General features: G+C 44.8%; 1 protein-coding gene across 1 annotated transcript in view; it reads right to left on the bottom strand.

Annotated features, from left to right (window-relative positions):
- The window catches only part of ITPKA (inositol-trisphosphate 3-kinase A), a 40,603-nt gene extending 25,833 nt beyond the window's left edge, over nt 1–14,770 (bottom strand). Inside the window, exon 1 of the mRNA XM_050897273.1 lies at nt 14,210–14,770. Within this exon, the coding sequence (XP_050753230.1) occupies nt 14,210–14,713 (504 nt within the window). The 5' untranslated portion in view covers nt 14,714–14,770. The remainder of the gene's footprint in view (nt 1–14,209) is intronic.
- Nucleotides 14,771–24,275: the final 9,505 nt, after the last annotated feature.

Raw genomic sequence — 24,275 nt, 5'->3', positions numbered from 1 at the left:
TGCTCCATTTTGGTCACTATTCATGAAAGTTTTGACAAACTGGAGGAAAGTTCAGGGACGAATAACAAACATTGTATCACTGAGGCTGAAAGAATTGTGTTTGTTTATCCTGAGAGGACCAAGCACGGCAACTGCCTTCTAATACACAGCAAGTTTTCATAACTATAAGAGCAGTCAATTGTTCTCCATGTCCACTAGGAAGGACAAGAATAAATGGCTTTAATTTGCAACAAAACCAAAACATTCAGGTGAGATATCAGAAGAGGGCTTTCCAGGGGCATCAGTGAGTTTTCAAACAGGCTTGACAAATGCCTGTAAAATCGTGGTCTAGCTCAGTCACAGGAGACACCTGCCACCAAGACAGAACTGGGCTGATCCCAGTGTCATTGAGCTGCAATACTTTTAAAGGAGTTCTAGTCACAAGCACCAAGATGGTTCAACATCAATGGTCTAATGACACTTATGTCCTGCAGGACAGTGAAGAAAGTTACACGATCCCTTTCTGTGCTTTATTTCCATTTCCTAAAAACTATTAAAACGTTCATTTAAAAAATTAAGTCCTTCTCACCAACACTTGTCTGCAAGTCAGGATCTCTGAAATTATTGTACGCATGCATGTACATATGCACATACATATAAAGAGGTAACTGACAGGTGTTTATTTTTAAAATGTACTTACATAACTTTTTTCTTTCCTACCATGATAGTTCAGGTTCTAACATCCTAAAACATCAGACACTCATTTGCAAAAGATCTGAACAAACTCCACTGCTTCAGTATGGGATCTAGGTCCAGACACGTGCCCTTTCTCTGGCTCCAGTTCCCACAACTGCAGGCTGTAATAGCTCCACTTCAGAACACTGTTGAACAATTTAAGTAATTAATGCTTGTAAACTAAATTCGAGGTACTCAAATAAGGCATTCAAGTACTCAAATAAGCAGCAATACAGTGTTAAGTGAAAAGGATTATTAGAGTCTAAAAATATGTCATGTAAAAAACAGATCAGACATACACTGGTAACAGTTTGCCATCTGCTCTTCTAATCCATCACAAAACAAAGTCCAGTACTTCGTCTCTCCTCTCCTCCTTTGTCTCCTCCAAACTTACACCTCCATTTTCCTCTAAAGAAGCATAAGCAGTTACTGCTTCACGTATCATGTACGCCACTGTTCAAATATGGCCCACCCTTTGCAATGGAATGCAAGTGTCAACATGCGATAGGCACTGTTATTTAGTGGGGTGTGGTATTTACCTAGGGGAAAAGCCACATCCTTCAGCAACCACTTTAGTAACTCTGAGCTTTAACATAGTAACTGTGAGACCATTCCAAACCACTGTGTTGACAGGATTAAAAAAAAAAAAAAACCAAAACAAAACCCCAAACAAAACAAAACAAAACCCCAACAACAAAACCCAAACAAACAAAAAAACACATTCCTATTTAGGTTAGCATCAGAACAGAATAAGTGAGGCCAGTGTCCCAGACAGGATGGCAGCCCATAAATGGAACGTGGCAATGATGGAGAAACTTGGAATTATATGGAAATGGAGACCCTTCACCTTCACCCATAGTAGTGAGAGGGCCTTCTGGGTTATGAGGTAGTTGTTTGATTTTGGAGCAAACCTAAGATTAGAGAAACTCTTCCAGTCCCAAGTCAGCACTAGGAACTATGTAAGGAATCTGGAGAAAAGATGACTTCTCCCTTGAGCAAAACTACAGGATCAAAAGAGAATTTCTGTTAACAGAACAACACAAGAAAGACGAGTTGAATTCCTCCTCTGTATCAGAAGCAGGTAGTTCCAGTAGACAAGGGATTATTTAAGATTTTAATTTCCATAATGTAGCCTTAAGAGAGTCAAATTCAGACCTTACATAAGCAGGAGTGACTCAACGAAAGACTGAAACTGAAACAAGGCATCTGCCTTCCTGAAGAGTTGTGGGCGTTTGAACAATAGTGAATGTGTTGTACGGAGTATGTTTCCTCTACCCTGAAGGTAAACAAATGTGTTTACAATAAAGATCCTGGAGATCCCACCTTTTTAGAAGCACAAACATCAATTGCCAATTATTAAGATGCAAACCCACCTAAAAATAAAATAAACAGAGTGTAGTTTATACATAGACCATTTATCTACCAAAACTTTTATCTCATAGTAAACGAGACCAAAAAACCCCAGAAAACTTAAGAGAATTTCATACTGTTGGCTCCTAGCAACAGAACTGCAAGCCACACTCCCATATCTTGCACAACCTCCTACACCAGCCTCCTGAAATATGGAGCAAGCAGCAGCTTCTATGCCAGATTGGACATAGGTAACAGAACCCACGAGTGACCAACACCAATGCACCAGGGCTCAGCAGACAAAGAAAAGACAGACATTTGAAACATCATTTGCAGGCGGTTTATGGCTTACGCTGCACACAGGGGAACAAGCCATGCAGAGAAGTTACTTCACGAGCCAAGACTGATTTTGCTGCCCTGACTGCTCTTTTTCTTGAAGAACACAACGTAAAAAGAAAATTGGCAACTTGGCTACATTCATCCTATAACCATCCCCTGTCCCAGACAGGATTGCTGCCTATACAATCAGAGGACTGAAAAGGCAGACTGGGATCAAGACACACAACTATGGCAATGAGAGAGGACATATTTCTAGAGATAATGCAGAAAATCCTAATGGATAAACAGGGATGGAAAAAAGATCTTTAGTTTTCTGTCACTCCCATTGGAATGGGAAACCACGCTCAGGACATCAGCCAGTCCTACTGCTGGAAAAAGACTTGGAGACTGTTGGCGTAGTGATTAACAAGCACAGGGCTATTAGATAGCACAGGACTTCCTTCCTCCCTGGTCTCATTGCTGAAGGCAGTCAGTCACATATTCTCTTTGGTCTTGCTATAAACTTTGGGAAAGCAAGTCATGAAACTGTTACAGGGGCCTGATTAGTGCCCAGATCCATGCAGATCATTAGGCCAGAGAGAACTCCAGCAACTCACTTCTTCCTAACTTATTTAAAATATGGCTTCATTATTTTTTCTACTGAATGCCTTTGGTAGCCATGGTGGCATCATGAGCAAGTGATAGGCAAAAGCACCTGGAAGTCAGGAATCTCCACTTTAAAATCCTCTCATAGGATTTTCAACAGAATGGCAGGATCTGTCCTGAAACGAGTACCTCGGATTTAATTGCTTACTCCTTCTTGGTTAGTACAAAGAAGGCAAAAAAGTTCCTTATCTAAATTCCACAAAGCAAGACAATACAAATTGTATCCAATTATCAGCCCAAAATTCTGACACTCAGCATTTTGCACTATGAAAAGTGAAAGCTGGAGCGTAGGAAGGTTTCCTAGTTTCTTCAGATTACATTCTCCTCTGAACAAAGCTGACCCTTTGTGGAACCGGCGCTGCTTTTCCTACAGAACATGCATGGGTGGGAACGGCTGAGGAGGGAGCCCACAGCAAGCAGAGCTTATCATGATTAGAACATTCAGGTCAAGTGCACTTAGCCAACAACCCACTCAAACCCCGCAAAAGATAACAAACAGCCAATCTGCACACACGAACACTGTTCACAGATTTTTATCCTTTCTATCACTGCATCACATAAGCATACAGCGATGGAGAAAAATACAGAGGCCACCTTTTAAGACTTGCTCTAGCTCTGCCTCTTTCAGAAGATCAGGGTCTCAAAATCCAGATTTCCTGTACAGCCACTAAAGCACCAGTGCACAAGAAGTCTTTCTGTTTCTGTGCGTCTCATTCTCCTGAGAATTGCTCTAAGTTAGCTCAAAGAAGGGCAAAAACTGTTTGCTTCAGACTGAACAATTCCAACAAAACTTCAGCTGTTTCCAAGGCTAGAAAAAGATACATATTGATCCCATTACAAAATTTCTGATGAATACTCTGAAAAGCTTTTTAACCCTGAATTTTGAGGAAGGAGCCTGAAATTTGACAATAGGGGAGTTTTCAAAGCAGGAGCAGGCCACGGGAAGAGTAGAAGTCAACCTGACCAAACCTGGCAAATTGTAAGAACCTCAAGTTAATTTGCAGTAGACACTCATTACTCTTTAGAAGTTACCTTCTGTGGAGATTGCACAGCACACACAAGGACCTGATGGAGCTCAGCTGTGAAGGGTGTGTTCAGCCATCCCACTCTTCAGACACAGGAGGCAAGCCTGAGGAGGCTGAGCTGTGCACAAGGCAGCTGTGACCTCGGTTTGCCCGATACAAGAGGGCCATCTCTTACTGGGCCTGAAGAGCCTCTCCAAGTCCAGCACTCCTTTGAGCGACCTCTTTAGCACAGGCATGTTAAACGGGCCAGCCAGCTCTAGCTCACTCTACAGCACACGCTTTGGAAATGAAGGGAGGATGAAACATTGCCATGTGTCAGTGCCTTCCACTACTGGAATGTGTTCAGATGCTCTGAAATCACCCCCTCTGCTGAAAATCTTCAAAGATCCCCTGAGCATGTGGCACAGGTAGCGGTCTTCTCTTGCGCTTTCAAATGGCCAGTCTTATGGGCAGGAACGTCGCAACAGGAAGCTGCGCGATTCTAATGCAGGCTAGTCAAGAGAAAAACTTCGGAGACAAGGGAGGTAAGAGGGTTGTGACAGGTACAGGGTACATACAGGCAAACAGGAGGGGAGTGATTGGGACTGGCTGGGAACGCCACTGGAAATGCAAGAGGAAAGACTAGGCAGAAGATCAAAACTTAATGGGCAAGCAGATTATTGCTTTAAAAACCAAGGAAAACACATTCTCAAAAAAAAAAACCACATCAGGAGAACATGAGACAACTATATTAAGAAATCATCATTCAGTCGAGCATTGAAAATATATGAAATAAAAGAACTAAAGTGACTGCAGTGTGGGTATATTAATATTTGACAGTTTAATTACAAGCAGGCATAGTACTTGATGCACAGAATGCATGACTCTCAACTAATAAGCAGCTGTTTTATTTTTCTGATCAACTCACAGGACAAGTTACAGTTCCATAGTGACTGATGCCATGTGTTGCAGGACCTCTGTTTCTTCATAGATAGGTATGCAGCATATCAGGCAGATCACAGGAAGAGAATGACTGACTTCCCGATTTAACACTGCTGAATGCTGATGTGGAGAACTGCTTGCCTTTCACAGTGTCCCTGGGAGAGACTAGGCAAGTTATTTATGCAGACTTTCACCATGGCCACTAATTGTATTTTTCTCATTCTCATACTGACCGACTTGAGGGTATTGGTCTTACTAGTAGAAATGCTGAACATTTGTACCTGCAACTGAAGTTAATGGGAGCTGTTCTACAACACTATTCTACAGTATTGTATAAGACTAGGTATTAGGAAGAGCAACAATTGACACCTCAGATTGGGCTTTCAAAATTAGTGGGTACTTTCCATATTAACCTATCTTTCCTTCAGTATTTTCCCTATAAGATATGAATAAAACAGTTTGTGTAACAGATATTGTGAAAACAAGTTCATTAAAATTTGGAAAGCACTCTACTACTGCAGTGATGGCTGTCTTAAAACTACCACACACAACTCAGTAACTACATTTACAGTAAATTTCCAGTAAGTGAAGTAAAAATGGTAAAGCCAATGAGGACAGAATAAAAAAAAGCTGCTTTTTATAGAGTTGGGAATTGGTTGTTTACACTGAATGAATAGGAACTACAATATGTTATTATATAATTAAAGACTATATCATAAGCTCTGTAGAAAAGGGTAAGCGTTGCCATAAAGAGGATAACTTAAGTTTGCATTGAAAACTTCAATTCTGAAAATTTCTAACTTTCTCAGTTTTGCATTTAAGACATTATTAAAGTTCCAGTGCAAACATAATTCTGCATCTGAACACATTCCAGTAGTGGAAGGTGCTGACACATGGCAATGATGCTTCATCCTCCCTTCGTTTCCAAAGCGTGTGCTGTAGAGTGAGCTAGAGCTGGCTGGCCCGTTTAACATGCCTGTGCTAAAGAGGTCGCTCAAAGGAGTGCTGGACTTGGAGAGGCTCTTCAGGCCCAGTAAGAGATGGCCCTCTTGTATCGGGCAAACCGAGGTCACAGCTGCCTTACGCACAGCTCAGCCTCCTCAGGCTTGCCTCCTGTGTCTGAAGAGTGGGATGGCTGAACACACCCTTCACAGCTGAGCTCCATCAATCCCTTGTATGCACTACATATAGACTTCGACAGGCACCAGCAGCTCAAAGGTGAGAAGTAGAAACCTGCATTTGATTCACCACTCCACCACAGGAAGCAAAGAAAGTATAGCACAGAAATGACATGCTGTCCACACTGAACATCACTGAGAAGAACCACTGCAGTGTTCTCAACTATATGGAGCTGCTTGAAAAAAGCTAAGACACAAAGAAAGCTGTGTTCTCTGTAGCAGCTCAGAGTAGTGAAGGCAGCTATAGCTAAGACTGGATCATTTTATGTCAGGATGTGGCAGAGACCAGGGGACAAAATCAGTTATATTGACAATGAGCAATGATTTCCTACCTTCACTGGAAAACAAAGGCATTCTCTTTCTATGCAGTGTTCAATGTAATTTACCAAGAGATACTACCCTTATAATATGAAAGTTGTATGAAGACTACAGCAGTTTGCACTCTCCTCTGATACATCAGAAGTGAACTGTGCTGTTGCCACTAGCTTTCTTCTCACACAATTCTGCGACATCCCAGCTTCCTGTTAAACAGGTAATCATTTGGTGGACTGATGAATCATATACATTTCAGTGCCAATTACATGCAGCCATAACATGTAGCTATACCTATTCTTTATTATCTGTAACCACACCTCTGTTATCAACATGGCTCAAGTATGGATGAGGTCAGAAGGCTGATGAAGAATGGCAGATTGAAGTTGAACGTGAGTAAAATAAAAGTGGTATCAGTGCGCTGGGGTAAACAGTTTTAAGAGTTTGCATTCACTGCGCCACGTTACTTGAATATTTCAGCCTGTAGATAAGGAGTGTTGCTGGATTCTGGGTTAATGCCAAGCTCCCACAAAGCAGCGTCTGTGTCATGCTTGCTATAGTCACCAACTGGCTTGGAGATTCTGTCCCAAGCTCTAAATCTGGATCGTGCCAGCTCTATGATATTGCTTCAAATGAGCTGCCAATTGGTCTTTGGCTAACTTCTTCCCGAGCTTGCCAAGGAATAGAAGGTTTGGTAACAGGCAGTAATAGCCAGGCCTGATGGGTTCAGAGTGTTTCTATAGCATCAGGCTCACACTTCCATGTTTTGGAATGTAAAGGAAAATTTCATCCCTTGTGGGAAGTTCAGCTTTTATCAATACAAAAACCCACCCAAATGCTGCTGGCTATGTGTTATCCCAGAAAGTATTCTCCATTATTGACAGGAATGGATCAGTTAAGCACTGGAAACAATAAACCAATGCGTTTGCTAGTCTGGCAGTGGATGAACAGGTAGCCTCTCCCCCTTCCCTATGCTTTTGCTCAGAATAAGCTGATGGAGACTAACACCTGCTTCCCCCCCGCCTTTTTTTCTTTTTTATGATTTTTTTCCCCAGGTATGCTATGGACAGACAACACCATCTTGCCCAACTTGTGAACTTTTTAGAGGAAGCTCTGTTGGTAGAGAAGGTTGAGAAGAGCACTTAAAAATGCAATCTAAACTTACGCTATGCAAGATCCAAATTAACATGGACTGACAAGCCAATTCTTTCTGCCTCAGCCCCCTTTCTCTGCAAAAACTACACTGACAGAGAAGGTAGAAGAGAGACAGTGACTCGACTGGTGCTGTACATAAGATCACTTTTTCCGTCCAAGATGTGCAAGGATAATATTACATTTTCTGCCATCACATTTTATGGATAATCACCACAAAATGCTGTATGATGATCCTTAGTTCTTCTCTCAGTCACTGCTAAACAAAACAGCTATCTACCACATAAATATAATGTGCATTCTCAGGTTCCAGAAATATTAGCTGTATTAAATTGCATCACATTGTAAGCATTTAATCAAACTGATTCACTTTAACAAATTCCATTTATAATAAACCTTAGATGTGAGTTGAGAGGTTATTTTTGTCTATGTTAACTACGACACGTTCAATTAAAAAAATGTTCACCCTCATGAAACCAGTCTAATAGGGTAAGAGTGTCAGAACCCAAAAATATACAAACATGCAAAATTTCCAAACTATTGCTCCAGCCACTACGCTTATTCCTTTTGAGACTGGCATGGGTTTTCACAAATAAATCTTCAACTCTGCTGAGTCGATGACAGCTTGAGAAAAATCTGCTTAGGTATGCCCTCTTTAAATATGAATGCATCACCTGATGATGAGGACACGCTGTTACTTTCTTTCCCTCTTTCCAGATGTAATAAGCATTATAAGGAGGTTTGAACTGTAGAAGTGCACATATAGACAAACTTCTATAACATACCTAATCCAACAGGTCCTTAAGAAAAAAATTATAATACAGCTCTTTCAATTTTAAACTGTACACCCAAGCAACAACATGTCCTTTAACATAGGAAAAGTGAAAACTATCAGAGGGAAATTGATGCAAAAGAGAAGAATCTTGTAACCTCTAAGTCACCATTTCAGATATATCCAGGATCAGAAACTCTTAACTGATAAGACATTTAATTGCCCCTCTCTCAACTGATTTGGTAAGAGCTAACTCATTTCCTACCAGACAAGAATCCACATTGCTAATAAACAGTCACCACTAGAACTGATACTGCTGATGTTTCAATATACTGCACCACTTGAGTATACAGTGGAGAAGAGACCATCCTCAAATTGAGACGGCTCCCAATTTAGAGTTTTGGCCCAATAACTGCAGTGTGGAAATGTGGAACATACTCTACTGCTGCTCACCTCATATTTGTTCAGTATACAACAGAAAGATTTCAGTATACAGGACTGTCATTATAAATCAGCATTTTTTTTTAGAACCCTGAAATGTATTCCATTAAAAGTAGTTGTTCCATGAGCAGCAAACTAATGAAGCCTGGTTTCTACTTGACTGGTATCTACTGTCCTGCACCCTTATCAGAGTAACTACAGCTCGTCACTGTCCTCTGTAAGCTTGTCCCAAAAAACCTCCGATTCCTCTCACGCTTCCACATCCCCTCACAATTTCCTCACCTTCCTCCCCTGTCCCTCAACTAGCACCTTCCACATTCCCTAACCTCACCAGCCCACAGCACTGTATGCTCACTCCCACACTTTCTCCTAATTACCCTCAGGACAAGAGACACTACCTGCTGCAGCTGGCTCAAGCACTTAGGCACAGATCAACTAGCCAGTGCGCACATGCCAATTTACTAGTTAATAAGCAAAACAGAAGACAACTGTTAAACTCATCTTGCACCTTCTCCCCCGAGAAGAAAAGGTATGCATTTATTTTGGTTTCCTCTCTTCCACCCAGAGGCTGATCTTTGTGGAACTTCAAACAGCTCTTGAAGAAACTTTGAGATGTCTATGCCACTGCCAAATTTGGCTGAAATCTACTAAAGTTGTTAAAATGGAATTGATAGAGTGATTACACAAGCTTTCTTTCCTTTGGAAAGTAGGCTAAAAACCCATTAACAGTCTTACTTATGTCATCCCTTCGTTCCCATTCTTCATTTAAAAATAACAATTCTATTCTACTGCATTAGCTTATGTAACCCACCTCTGAGCCGAACTAGTTGAAACTTTCAGTCTGTTTTATTAAGTGTGTGTGCCTCTATATGTTTGTCCATTTTAAGGTGCTTGGTATTATGAAAAATAGTGGTGAGAAGATCAGTGAAACCAAATAAGCTTCACTAAGGGCTATCCCCCAAAGTTTCTGGACTAGTATCACTGCAAGCAAGAACTGAACTGCTTTTTCTCTAGCAAGCTGTCAGCTGTTCTCATGGTTACAGATCCAGGAATTTGGAATGACAGGTCACAGTTATGAGAAGGAGTAGATTTATTTGGCATGTTTCTATCTAGTAAATAACATTTTCGTATAAAGAGGACAAGAGGCTGCTGTACGTTATCTTGGTGTTTATTCTCTGTGAAAACCACTTTTTAAAGTCTCTGTCCCAACAAAGAAGGTGCTAACCAGACTTACGTATTTCTTAAAATTGCTCATTCACAGAATGAAGACAAAAATATGTAACTCTTGCACTCTCTCCATTACTATAAATGGACCACTGGTGCTTTCACTGCAAGATTCAACTGTGTATATACACTTCCCAGATGGCGTGAAGCAAGGGTAGAAAAGCACACTTCCCATTTAAATGCAAGGGAAGGCAGGAATGTTAACGGTTGTCATAGGGTAAAATCTATTCTGTCAATTGGCTATTTAAAAAATAACCGATTTTTTTTTATTAAGTTAACTGCCAAGATTTGTGAAGCTCCAGCTATGGCGTTATGCAAATTACATTAGCACAGCTATGCGCAATTGGTTTTCACAGAACCACAAGTTCAGCTAACAGCACAGCAGCAGAACAGGCTTCTCTCACACTCCCAACTCTTCATTGCTGGATGGGTCTTCCTCCATGAAAGCCAGGGCAGTCCAGTTTCCAAAGCCTCTGTTAATTACTGCAAAATGAAATGCAGAACTTGTGCCGAGGAACTGGAACACCGCCCACTGAGCTTCTCTCAAAGGTGGGCCTGCCTAGATGCGAACAGCGTTTTGTCCCTGCGGAGCCAAGCTGGGACTGTACTGTAATCATCAGTCATCGGTCCCAAGGTATTCACTCCCCGCAACGGGAGCCCTAACACTCCAGGGACCTGCCCACGTACCGCGCTCAATAAGAAACAAAAATTTAACGTCGTCATGATGTGCCAATTCATCCAACCCAGAATGCTCTGCGAAACGCTTAACTGAATCACTCATCCTCTTGGAGAGCTCTCTGTTTGCCTAGTGAGCTGCCATGGAGAACCATCCTCCAAGGGCCACAGTTGGGGACAGCACTCCCAGGCTTACCATCCCAGGATTTAAGGCCTGATAACTCCAGGGCGGCAAGCCCTGTACACAGAGGAAGGGATCCAGAGTTTCCTGTCTCTCACACGGGCCTGCACAGGTAGCTTGAGAGCCCACAGTATTTCGAATACCCAACTGGGTCTTGATTTCCAGGTCAACAGTAGAGAGGCCTCCAGCCGAGAGGCCTGGGAGGGCCTTCTTCAGCTTAGGTCTCAAGTTCGTGGGTCTGCAGATGGAAGCCTTGAAGCCCTGATAACAGGAACATTATCAGAACTTCTATTCCCGCAGTTGAAGACCTGGGCAAGTTTCCAAGGTCCCTGCTAGGCACTGGGGACTCTGGTAGGCTTGACAGTCCAGCAGTCCTCTGAGAGCTGGTCTGAGCTTAGTCATAAGGTGCCAGGCTGCAAATTAATTTCTAACATTTCCAAAGAAAAGTCTAAGGAAATTCCAATACAGAGGAAATTTTAAAATGTCACAATTTCCCATGAATTAGGAAACAGCAAGTTTGGCCCACCTCTGATTTCACTTTCCTTCAGAAAAGTCTCTATCCTTTGTGTTCCACTCTGAGAACGAGCCTTCATCTATTAAAATACATACACTAAAACCAATAAATATGAACAAGATGTGCCAATTTGCTTCTGAATAGAATCTTCAAAATATAAAACCGTTCCTCGGGTTATCCTAAAATTTCTAGTTATTTTCACATGTACATGCCTGCCTTGAACCCAAAGCCTTCTGTTCTAAAACACACTTACTCATCCTGCCTCAAGATTAATTAGTAGAAAGGACATCCTGTAGAGTTGAACCCACAGAGGTTCAAAGCAGAGGCTCCTACTTTGGCATGCTATGTACTCACTGCTTCGCTAAAAGAAACAGTGTCTGCAAAGACACTCGACAGGTGAGCATAGGGATTGCTAGTATCACAGCATTGTCCAGTATAGAAAGACATCAAACACAAGACAAGCCTGTCCTGGTCACCTCCAGGTATCAGTGAGCACACAGTGCGGTCACCTGAAATGAAGGGCAGTGTGCACGACCACAGGGAAAACAGCAGATTCCTGGGATTCGAGCTCTCAGTGACTAATGCAGGAGGGGAGAGAGGGATGAACTACATAAACATGCATTAAGCAGATGAAAGATTTGGCCCATTTAATTTATTAGGCAGCGTCACGAAGTTGGTGATGCTTAGTTCTGCTGTTTTAGAGTCCTAGGTACCAGTCCCAGCTCTGATTTGCCAACTTGCCACAGAAGTGATAGTGAGATCAAGAACATCAGTCAGAATGCAGGCTCTTGATGGGCAGTTTGCCCCATCTTCCCCTATGCTGCAGGTATGGAAAAGTAACTCAGCCTTTAAAAACATGAAGTATTTTACCAGTTGAGTGAATATTTACTTTATCAATGAGGCATTAAAAAAATCCTGCAGCTGCACTAAACTTGGGAAACCTGCAAAAACTTTTTCAAAAATTGAATTCTCATAATACTATTAAAGTTCTCAATTTCCCACGCACCTAAATGAATACGACATTCTCTCAGAGTTTAAAACATTTATAATACAACTATTTTTAATTTGTCTATAAATCATTGTTAAAGACCTTCTCCTTTACTTTTAAAATTTTGTTTTCTTGTAATTAAAAGGTGACTAAAGCCTTTTCCAATTTTGCAGTGCCTAGAAACTTCATATAATTTAAGAGAAAGTAATACCACTCACATCCACTTTTGCTGTATGTTTTAGATACATGCATGTCAGACTACAGGGAAAGATACAGTTCTAATGAATGACTTAGAACTCAATATTGCATACAATACCAGTGCCTTCAGAGATGCAGAAGCAAAACCTTAAAGGTAGCCTGACTTCTCACCTGAAGAATCAGTTTTGCTTCAGTCTATATTCACAGACAAGTTACCCAGATGCCACAATGCCATCTCAGAGTTCTGTGTGTTGCTAAAGTGTTACCACGAAATTCTTGTTCCCTATTAACCACGCATAGAGCCCACTGCAACAGCAGGGATATTGAGTCAAATGATCCTATAGCCCTTTTCCATCTTTAATTTCTATTCTTCTGCTACTTTCACAAAATCCCCACTAGCATAGCATGTATTTTAGAAAAGAAAGCAAAACAATAGTAATTGTTTCCCCTACGCACCAGATTCTATCTCAGGATCAAAAGTACAAATTAAGTAGTATTATTATCGGTTTCTTGATATGCAATATGACAAAGTACAAAACCTTTTTTTTTTTTTTCCCCTCTTCCAAAACCAGGCCACAAGTTGATGCAAACAAAACCAACACTGCGCACAGCATTTTAGCTCCTGTACTATGTGTCCTCTAAAGTAGTAAACCCACAATTACCATGAGAAAAGTCCAGCTGGAGGTATCACCTACAAGTTGCATTACTTCTTGCTCATACATTTTTTCAAAACATATGTTCTGCTTGAAAACAATTCAGTGCCAACGAGCTGGCAGTAGAACAATTTAAGTTGTGGTCTCAATAAAAGTAGGAGGGGGAATTTGCTAAAGCAACATATTTCAGTTACAAAACCCCAAGAAGCATATTATAAGGAGTCAGGCAAATATATATTGAAGATCATGAAAAATCAACTAACTATATGCCTTTAAAAGTGCACTTCATGGATGAAAGCTGCCAAATTACAGAGGGGATTTACTGAGAAGAATGTGTTACTGCCAGAATGGACAAAAGCATGCATTCTACCCATTTCAAGCTCCTCCCCATCTCCTGTCATGCTCACAGCAAGAAGCAGCTCAGAAATTGACAACCACAGACTCCAGGACTGGAAGACACAAAAAATACCTGCTGGTAAATGCCTGGAATTTTTTTATTTTGAAGATCTGATAAAGGAGACTGGAAAAAAAAACAAAAAAACAACCCACTTGTGATCAAAAAACATCCCCACATATTCTTGGGACATCAAGCACAATTTCACAGCAGAAAGGAAACAGCGCGCACCTGGCCGGGTTTTAGAAGAGCCAACGTGCAGCAGCGTTTTTCAAACAGGCGCAGCAACCTGTATACCGTATCACACTCCTGCTGTCCCCAAGACAGGAGTTTCCCGGAGTTTACGTGGAGTTGGGTCACGGAAACCTCACTCCAAACGGGAGCGCCTGGTGACCCCGAGGCACCCGGGGGGCACCCAGCAGGCCCGCCTGGCCGCCCCCCCGGGCAGCGCCGGCCGCCAGCAGGAGGCGCTGGCCCGGGAGGGGGGCAGCGCGTCCCGGGCGAACCGCCCCCCCCGCCCCGCGTCCCCCTACCTGATTGGTGTCCTCGCCGTGCTCCAGGTGCACGATGCCCTGGCTCCTGCCCTCCGTGTCGCTCAACACGTCGTCCTCCGAGTCCTCCAGGAGGGACGAGGAGCCGGTGGAGGAGAGCGAGGAGGTGGAAAGCCTGCGGGACTGCAGGTGCAGCGAGCTGTCCGTCCTCAGCCAGCCGCTCTCCGGGTGCGGCGGCTGCGCCTGGGGGCTGCCCTGCGCCTCCTCGCTCTCCTCAGCGGTGACGGTGAGCCGCGGTATGACGGGCGGCAGCACCCCGTTGGGGGGCCGGCAGCCCCTCTTCGCCGGGTCGGGCAGCTGCCGCGCGGCGGCGGCGGCGACGGCGGCGCAGCGAGCCTCGAAGAGGGAGCGGAGCTCCCCCACGCTCAGCCGCTTGGCCCGGCTGAGGTCCGGGCTGCTGTGCAGCCCCGCGCGGGGCTCCATGGCGGGGTCGGCGCCGGGCGCCTGCCGGGCAGCGCCCCAGGGCCGGCGGCCGGGGGCGTGCATGGGGGAGCGCCGCGCCGCCGCCGCCGGGGAAACTTCTTTGTGGCTCAGTCTCCGGCCGCTGCTCGGAGCCCGGCGGCGAGGCTCATGTCCAGCCCGCCCTCCCTGGGCAGCTCTGACTCACCCGCGGCGACAGCCGGAGGCGGCTACCGTGCCCACTGACCCGGCGCCAGGGCCATGGGGGCGCGCTGAGCCCGCCCGGTCGCCCGCCGCCACCGCCCCGCTCCGCCTCGGCGCTGAGGGGAGGAGCGAGCCGCGCCGCGGGGAACCCTGCCCGCCCCTTCCCCGCCGCCGCCGCCTCCGCCCCTTTGGTTTCGCTTTCCCTGAGGGGGCCCCCGGGGAGCGGCGGGCGCCCCGGGCTGCGGCCTCGGGGTGTCCCGGCAGGGCGCCTCCCGCCTTACCTCTGCGCGCGCCGCCGCCCGCTCCAACGGCCGCTGCCTCGCGCCCGCCGCCCCCGCCGGGTAACGGCTCCCCGGGCACGGCGGCTGCGCAGGGCGGGCGCGCCCCGGCTGTCCGCGGGCCGGAGGGGCGGCGCGACCCGCCCGACCCCCCCCTCCCAGCTGGGGGGGAGGGGGGAGGCGGCTGTTTGACGCCCTCCCGGGATTTCGACGCCCTCAGGTCTGCCCGTGGCGGTCTGGGCTCCCTGTTTGATCCCCCCCCACGGTGGGCGCTGCCTGCGGGACGTACCTCGGCGCACGCCCAGGCCCCCATGGCGCCGCCTGGCCCCGGTACCAGGGCTGCCATCGCGGGACCCCGGCATCCCTGGGGGTGGCTCAGCTCTCCCCGCGGGGGCGGGGGGGGGTGGTGGTGACTGAGTTGTCACCAACCCGCGGGGACCGGGTCGTTGTGCGTGAGTGACCCGTTTGGTGAGTCAGCCCCGCCGAACTGCGTGGTGCAGCAGCTGACGGTGCGCCCGCCTCGCTGCGTGGGCCGCGCTGGGCGCCTCTGGAGCACGGGAGGTTCCCACCGACCGCCCTGGTCAGGTTTCACGTCTGGCGTGTAACATCCTCCGGCGGTTTGCGAACAGGCTGGCCTGCGTGTGACAGAGGCTGCAGGGCAGAGCCGTCCTGTCGTAACGCCTGCATTTTCCGTCAGTCAGCGCTTTACCTACTGAGCTGTGCTTAATCAGGTTGCCTTAAGCCCCAGGTTGCTGAGATACCCCAGCCCCCCCAGCTGGATGAATTTCAGCAAATAACACCCCCACCTCGGTACTTCTTGCCCGCTTAACTCCCACTCTTTACCTAAAATGTAACCCATGCTGGGCTGCGGCATGTGTTGTAATTGTAGCTATTAAAGACCCTTTGGAACAGGAAAGGCGTCCTACCGTAGGGTTACATCAGCTGAGATGATTAGTAAAATTAATAATTTTGGAACCAAATGCTAAAGTCTTCAACTTAGTTTTTGCTCATTTATGTCATTGTTTCCTTGTACTCTCCCATCTGTCTCTCCCCATCTGTTGTCTCTTGCCTGGTACTTGGGCTGCCGAGTTCCTTGCAAAAGCGGCTGTGCTCACTCAACACATAATGCAGTGCAGCCCAGGCCATGGCTGGGACTCTGTGGTCCTGTGATACTATAAATAATTTGTTAACCTGTCTTGATTTGATCAGATTATTCGGTTGCAGTTGACTATTTTACAGCCTGATCTTGCAGGTAGTCTTTGAAAAAGTCTGTTTCAACAGGCACCCCACGACATGCCTTCTCCTGAGGCAACTGCCATGCTGCTCACAAAGCCCACAGCTTGCAAATGCCCGGGAGCAGACAGGAAGGCAGCTGGGGAACTTCATAAATAAAAATTGAAGCGTCTTCAGATGCTTTTCTAGAATTAGGTGGTGCCTAGCCAGGAATTTGGACAGTCTGAATTTCCAGCTTAAATGGCCAAGTCTTGTGGTGGATTTAGTTCTTTGTGTAGAAGCAGTTGTGGGAGTTCTCCCAAGGAGCTGCCAAGGTGTATGTGGTGGGTGAGGCAGGGGTGACAGCTACCGCCAAGTTATGTAAAAACACTAGCAGTAAAGTGCAGAAGAAAATGGTTGGCAGTGCAGCTTTTCACCAACAAACAGAGAGAAAACCAAAGCCCCTGCAGGAGGGTATTCCTTCATGGTAGACCATAACGGGTTTAAGTTCCTTCTGAAAGAAGGTACAGAGTCACCGCTTTCATTATTAACTTTGTAATTAGTTTCAAATTTTATAGTGCAGAAAGGCAATCTCAAAACATGAAGAGTAATTAGGCCTAATACATACCTAAAGTCATAACAGTTTAATCAAATGCATGATTTTATAATTGATGGTTTTATAAGAAGATTCACAGTGATAAATTTATAAGTAGAGCAGAAAACGCAGACCCCAGTTTTAAACGGGTATCCAAGATTACACACACAGAGGTTGGACCCATTTAACTAATTTATGTAGCTGTGGCAGCTTCCGTCTGTGGACAAGCAAGATAGAAAAAGTGTTTATTCAGAGGAGAGAGGTTAAGTGTGAGCTTTCACAGACCAAACAGGAACCCTTCAGGGAGCCCAGCTGCATGTGGCAGGACATTTCGGTTTCCAGCCTCTTTTAGCCAGTGCTCTGTCTGCTGATTCTGCAATTACAGGATTATGTGTGGTCTGTGATTAGGAAACCTTATTTAAAAGGTTTCCTTATTTAGGAAACCTTAACCTTAGCAACGGTTCTGAGACCACCAACTCCACATAAGGCTAAGATTAGTTAACAGTTCAGTTATAAAATATAAAGGTTTTACTTTCAACTAATGAAGATAGAAACAAAATATATGTAGTACATTTAATTTTAATAAATTAATACATGTATACAAATAGAAAAATGTCCTTTTAATAATACTGATTAGTAGTGATTGGTTGGATAAGATTAGATAGGTTTAACTGACTGCTTTTATAGTATATCAGCTTTAGAGAGCTACTGATCTCTGAAGTTTGTGTAAGATATAGCTCCAAGTCTTTCAACACTACCAGGAGAATGAAGAGATTCTTCAGTCAGTCGGGTATCACCACGTTTCCTTGTAAGTGTACAACTGTTTTAACAAAAGGAGTGGTGCTCGCGTCCTGGTGAAGTGCTAATGACTTGTACTTTCCTGTTGTGAAATCCTGCATTCCTGACAGCAAAGGGCTGTCAGCATCCACTAATGACACTTGGCAACAGCTAGATCTGGTAAGATGCAGATATGTGTGTCCCTATTTCACAGATGGGTAAACTGATGTACAGACAGTACGAGTTGACTACAGGCGTATAGTGAGTTGGGGCAGAAACAGGCGCTTCAGATTTGCTCTCTGCTACTGTAACCACCAGATCACGTTCCCACCTCCAGGGGTAAAGAGTTTTGTTTATCGCAGTCAGTCTGATTCATATCGGTATTGCTTCTCACTGCCGGGGTTTCACATTTCACACACTCCTGCTACAAAAATAACTTTCTGCCTTTATTTATATTGGCAAAAAAAAAAAAGACTATTTCATTCCCATGAAATCCCTTTCTAAACGTTGTTATCATTAACATATTGCTTATTTTTACTTCCTTTTAGTTTGCATTCCCATAGGGTGTCTAAGCCTTGACAATACAGAGGCAAAGATGCTATGGACACTTCTAACAGATCTGAAAGATTTCACATAGACAACAGTTTAAATATGATCTAGAGGGGAGCCTTGGGTTTAACTTGGCCTGCTTAGCACATACAAAGTACTTCATTGCCCACATGAGACTTCTCAGAGGGCTTAGAGCATGACAGCTGAGAAACACCACGTCCTTCAATTCCAACCTGAGCGTGACCTAAGAAGACCTGAAAAGTAATTGGGAGTTGTGATTCGCACGTCTCTCTTGGATGCAAGAGATACAAGCAAGATAACGTTTATAAGTAATTATAATATCTCTTTCAGGATGTAACTGGGGCAGAAAAAAAGATGGGTACGTTTTCATATAGGAAGGCCCTTTTTCAGAACTTGAATAAAGGTACATGGGCCTGAAAGCTGGTCGGGCCTAAGGGAAGATGCCACCTCGCCCACAGGCTGAGGTTACATGACTGAGCTTGAGGTTCCCCCCAGTGGCTGAAATGAAGATAGAGCACAGCTCCACCTGGAAAGTGAAAAAGAGAAGCGACGGGTGGGCTGACTTCCCGTCAGGAGCGCTGTCACTCAGGAGCAACTCTGCGGAAAGATGATGCTTCTCTGCACAGAGGAGGTGGGAGCAGAGCAGGTTCTGGGCTGGCCAGCTGGCAAGCCTGGTGTAGCTGGCAGAGTAGCAGTGGCAGTGAGGGTAGACAGCTTCATTGACTAGTCACCAACTACAAACGGGCTGGGGGCCCCGGCTGGGCATTTTAGTTGCTCTCTGTTTGCTGCTCACTAGATTAAATGAGCAAGTTAGTGCATGTTACAGTCACATCCTCTTTTTGTCATACAAACGTAACCAGATCAAATTATCCAAGTACATAGCTGTTGCATGCAAGAGGAGAATGAGACTCCAGACCCAGGTTATATGATGTGAAAGCAATTGCTGTAATAGATGGGAGCTCTTTATTTTTCAGATTAATTTTTGTAGGCTATTTGCCAAATTGCTCTATGCAAGACTTGGAGTCTTTTTGATATAAACTCTGGACATCTGCTCAATGAATGCCATATGAAAAAAAGATTTGGGAATCTGCTTTTACCTAAGAAGCAGCATAGCTGTAACTTCGGCAGCAATTTTTAAAATCATACTGTGGCTGGATTATTAAGATGTGCAGTGACATGGACAATGCTTCAGCTGTCCCCTGCCCTGGATCTCTGGCCCAGAATCTGTGAATCAGCACATGCAGAAATCACTTTTTCCATTCCCCAGCCCTGCTGTCAGCTCAGCTGCTAGTATCCCATAGTATTACTCCTGAGCAACCCAGAGGCTATGAAAGCTGATGACCTGAAAGGGGAATCCAAAGCTGCCGGGGAAACACAGGAAAGATGCTGTTGAGTTTAAGTAGTGGAATAAAGTTGGACGCAGATTCCAAGGATATTACAGTTGACTTAGCAGGGGATACTGGGATTTGAGCAGATCCTCAGCTAGGAGGGAGAAGTAGTATATTGGTGGAAGTGAGCATGGTTGTATAGATCTCAGTGTATGGATCAAATGAACCTGCAAGAAAGAGACAATAAACTATGAAGATCCCCTCGTGGCTGGATGTCGTGGTTTAGGCCCAGCCAGCAACAAAGCACCACACAGTCGCTCGCTCACTCCTCCCCCCCAGCGGGATGGGGAGGAGAAAATACAATGAAAGGCTGTGAGTGGAGACAAGGACAGGGAGGGATCACTCACCAGTTATGGTCACAGGCAAAACAGACTCAATTTGGGGGAAAAAGAAATTGATTTAATTTGTTACCAATAAAATCAGAGTACAATAATGAGAAATAGAACCCTATCTTAAAAACACACCTTCCCCCCACCCCTCCCTTCTTCCTGGGCTCAGCTTTGCTCCTGATTCCTCTACCTCCTTCCCCCCGCAGCGGCGCAGGGGGACAGGAATGGGGGTTTCGGTCAGTTCATCACATGCTGTTCCTGCTGCTCCTTCCTCCTCAGGGGGAGGACTCCTCACACTCTTCCCCTGCTCCAGCATGGGGTCCCTCCCATGGGGGTCAGCCCTCCCCGAGCTTCTCTGACGCGAGTCCTTTCCACAGGCTGCAGTCCTCCACGAACTGCTCCTGTGTGGGGTCCTCCACGGGCTGCAGGGGAATCCCTGCTCCACCGTTAACCTCCATGGGCTGCAGGGGGACAGCCTGCCGTCTCACCACGGGCTGCAGGGGAATCTCCGCTCCGGCGCACCTCCTCCCTCTCCTTCCTCACTGACCTCGCTCTCTGCATGGTTGTTTCTCTCACATCCCACTCCTCTCCTCACTGCAGCTCCACTTCTAGCAGTCTTTCCCCTTCTTAAATACGCTATCACAGAGACACTACCACCATCGCTGATGGCCTCGGCCTTGGCCAGAGGCGGGTCCGAGTTGGAGCCCGGGAAGCTTCTAGCAGCTTCTCACAGGAGCCACCCCTGTAGCCCCTCCCCCGCTACACAAACCCCCGCCACACAAACCCAACACATTGGAATTAAAATTACATTTCCAAGTCATATGCCTGAACAAAAGTACCTTGAACTATTCAGCTACCTCACATGCTCAGATGCAAGAGGGGGAGCTAGTGAGGGAGACAACATGCCTCAAGCACAGCCAGATGCCACTGCCCCCTGGGAAAAGGGGTTGCAAGTGTTTGAGATCATAAGGTGACAGCCGTGACAGTGAGAAAAGACACAAGGATAAAGCCAGGGGGAAGGAAGGAGTGTACACAGCACCCCTGCTACCAAAATGACTCACAGTGGTCTGCTGGTGTGTAGAGCATAGGGTTACTCTATAGGGAAGGGTAGGGAAGTACTGTGGGAAGTAAGAGCTACACAGGAGGTGAAGAGAGGGAAGGTCGCAACAGAGGGGAAAACATCTGGGAGAAAAAACACTTTTCTCCCACATCTGCCCCATCTCGTGCTGCAGACAATTGCTGTTCTCCCTTATGAAAGGGGAAGAGTAAGGCCTTTTCTTCCCACTTCTCTCAGCCTGTCACCACTACTTTTCTCCCTCACACTCTTACTGCTGGCCTGGGGGCCAACATATCCAGGGAACAGAATGAAATGGGGGAGGAGAAGGAGCCTCAAGTGTGCTATTCCATGATGGGAAGCGTGTGCTGAAAGGAGCAGCCAGGTAGCAGCATCACTGGCTGCAGGTTGTTAGTTTGACGTGTGAATTGTGTGCTCCCTCCTCAAAGTGCCTGCAGCTTCATAGAAGAGCATCTGAGATACTCTCGGTTTCTGCTTGTGTTTTGCCTGTTCTCGGCTTAAATAAAAGATTCGTCTTTCACGACTGTCATTTTAGCAGAAAATCCACACAAAAATGTCTTAACAAAACAAGAGGAAGTTTTGCTGTCATGTGTTTGTGATGATTACAGGTAACACTTCACCCTAACAACCACACTCCTCATAGTTCCCCGTGAGCTGACTGTGAGAACTTCAGTATGAAGATTTGATTTAAAGATAATTACTCCAGTGAAACCACTTATTAGCTTTACATTTTAAGTAAGCACAGTTGTTATTTTTGGCCAGCCATTTATAGCCCCTCAGAACATCGGGACATATTTGCCTGTGCTTACAGTGATGCTTACATTAAATTCTGTGGATTTACTCCTGTTTTGTAATAGTGTAAAGAAGAGCAGGATATGTCTCATTGTGTATACAGACAGACTGTTTCTAGAAGTTTAATTTCACCTGTTCACCCTGCAATCTGGGGGTGTACTTAAAGAACAAATCATGATTCTTCCCTATCAGAAGAGATTAAAAGACATCTCAGCAAGAGGCTATTCCACTTTAAAGACATTTAGAAGTATAAATTATAAAAAACTCTCCAGATTATGGAGAAAACTGAAAGTCTGAAATAGCTAGTTTAGATTTTAACAAAGATTAAAGCAGAATCTAATGTTTTCCACGGAAACCGTCACTAGTAGTATTTATTACAATAGTGAACCTGGCATGGTAGCTGAATTGAAATAGTCTTTTTAATGAAGGATGTTATTACACAAATGTGGTCAAAAGTTTATATCCCAACAGTCATAGGCTTTTATTTCCCTTTTCAAGAGGGAAATTTCTGGAAAATTCTTAAAACTCCTTACTGAACAATTGAATAGCTGGGGGGGGAGATTTGGTATGCTAAAGATTTCTTTGTCCACACAGTTTGCTTTGCCAGTTCACTTGACAGTGCTGCACTAAAAATCAAATACATCCTGAAAAGTCATAGACACACTCTGGTGATATTAATGATGACATATGAGTGTACTTTAAGGAAAAGGTAAGCAGGAATAATTGCTAAGCAATGAGCAAGCAGCTTTCTTTTAATGTAAGGGTCTAGTTTGCACTTGTGCAAAATTACTCAGAACGTTATTTAGAGTTTTTTAGGATATATAGGTGCTCTTTGGCGTGACCTAATTGCAGATTAGTGCCAATCTGTCTATAACAATACTCACTTTTTCCTGCATATTCCCAGCATGCCCGTTGGCACACACATTTGCCCAGCTTTGTAGACTGGATCACAGTACGATGAAGAACTTGACAGGGATTTTTATTCACAAGACTTGATTATTTGTCCTCTGGAATCAACTGAAATATAGAATAAAACTAGAAATACAAGATAGAATAAAAATAAAAATAATTTGCAAAAATATTCAGGAAACATTTTCTCTGGGGTTTTTGTTGTTTCATAAAATTAAATATTTGCATGCTTTTTATTTATTTGCCTGTGAGAAGTACTTACACATGCTTTCTTTACTTGAAGTCATAGGAACAAATTTAGCACTAATATAAGTACATGCTTATGGTCACTGTCTTCAAAGGGTTTTTCACTATCTGTATCATCTGGCATATTCTTTCTTTAAGTGGAGAGTGTTGCAAAGGAGCGTATTGCGTAACGACTTCCCCCAGCCGATCATAAATGTGCCAGGGAAAAGAGTGATCTATGAGATTCGCCAAGAACAGCAGAATTAAAATACAGCGTGAGAAGAGCGCTTCCAGCCTCACTGCTGACAACGTAAGCGTTGTGCCATTAGGGTCGTACCTCTGTATGGCAGCACTGCGGCCTGGCCTCGCCTGCAGCCCGGCCGGGCGAAGCTGGGGCCGCTGCGGGCAGAGGCCGGGCTCGGGGCCGCAGGGCCGCGTTTCAGGCCTGCAGACAGCTCTTGAGCGCCGGCTGACCGTGAGGTCCTTCCACCATGCCCGGGAAACCCAGCTTTTCAAAAACGACCCCTTCCTCCTGTAAAGTTTAACTTTCGGGTTTCCGTACCAGCTATGGATAGCTTGCTTCGGTAGTACCAGTTATTGTAAGGCTATTGGTACCAAAGCGGTGTTTAAAACCAAAACCAAGCTTAATGTTTGTACTGAGTTATGTTAGTGGTTCTGTCTTCAAAACAGAGAACCCATATTCTGTCATCATCTGGAAGTCCCCAAAACTACCGCTACTAGTAATGCCTCTAAAAAGTGTCTGATAAGATTCTTAGACAGTCAAGCAATGATAACACTGTAGCCGTAATGATGCTGCTAATGCAAGCATGACACAACCATTGATGCTGTGTAACCAATCACAATGGACAGCCTATTGCACTAAACGTTGCAAGAATAAATCAGTACAAAAAGTAGATAGAATACATGTAAAAGGTATGCCTAAGGTCTGGTTCTTCCAAGCTTTTTCTGTGGTAATGTGTATGAAGTTTTAATTACCTTTTTTTCATATTATTTTGAAAGTAAAGCAGGTAGTAGGCTGAATGGAAAATAATCTCTGATTTTTGCATTAAAGAAATATTAACTCTCAATTTCTGCTGAAGTAAATCAATACTGGGGACCGTGAGAAGGTCTGCTTTCCCTAGGGCCACAGATCTTTTTCATTTGTTGTTTGGTTTTTTTTTTCAAATCAGAATATAAATTGCTCTGTCTTCTCCTTCAGCCTAGTGGGTAAATTCTGAGATTTCCTACACCATTGTTCTGATGGGTTTCTTTAGTTCTGTATATGAACAAACTAC

The sequence above is a fragment of the Gymnogyps californianus genome, chromosome 5, assembly GCF_018139145.2.
Source record: "Gymnogyps californianus isolate 813 chromosome 5, ASM1813914v2, whole genome shotgun sequence".
Taxonomy (NCBI): Eukaryota; Metazoa; Chordata; class Aves; order Accipitriformes; family Cathartidae; genus Gymnogyps; species Gymnogyps californianus.
This window is presented reverse-complemented; position numbering and strand designations above follow the sequence as displayed.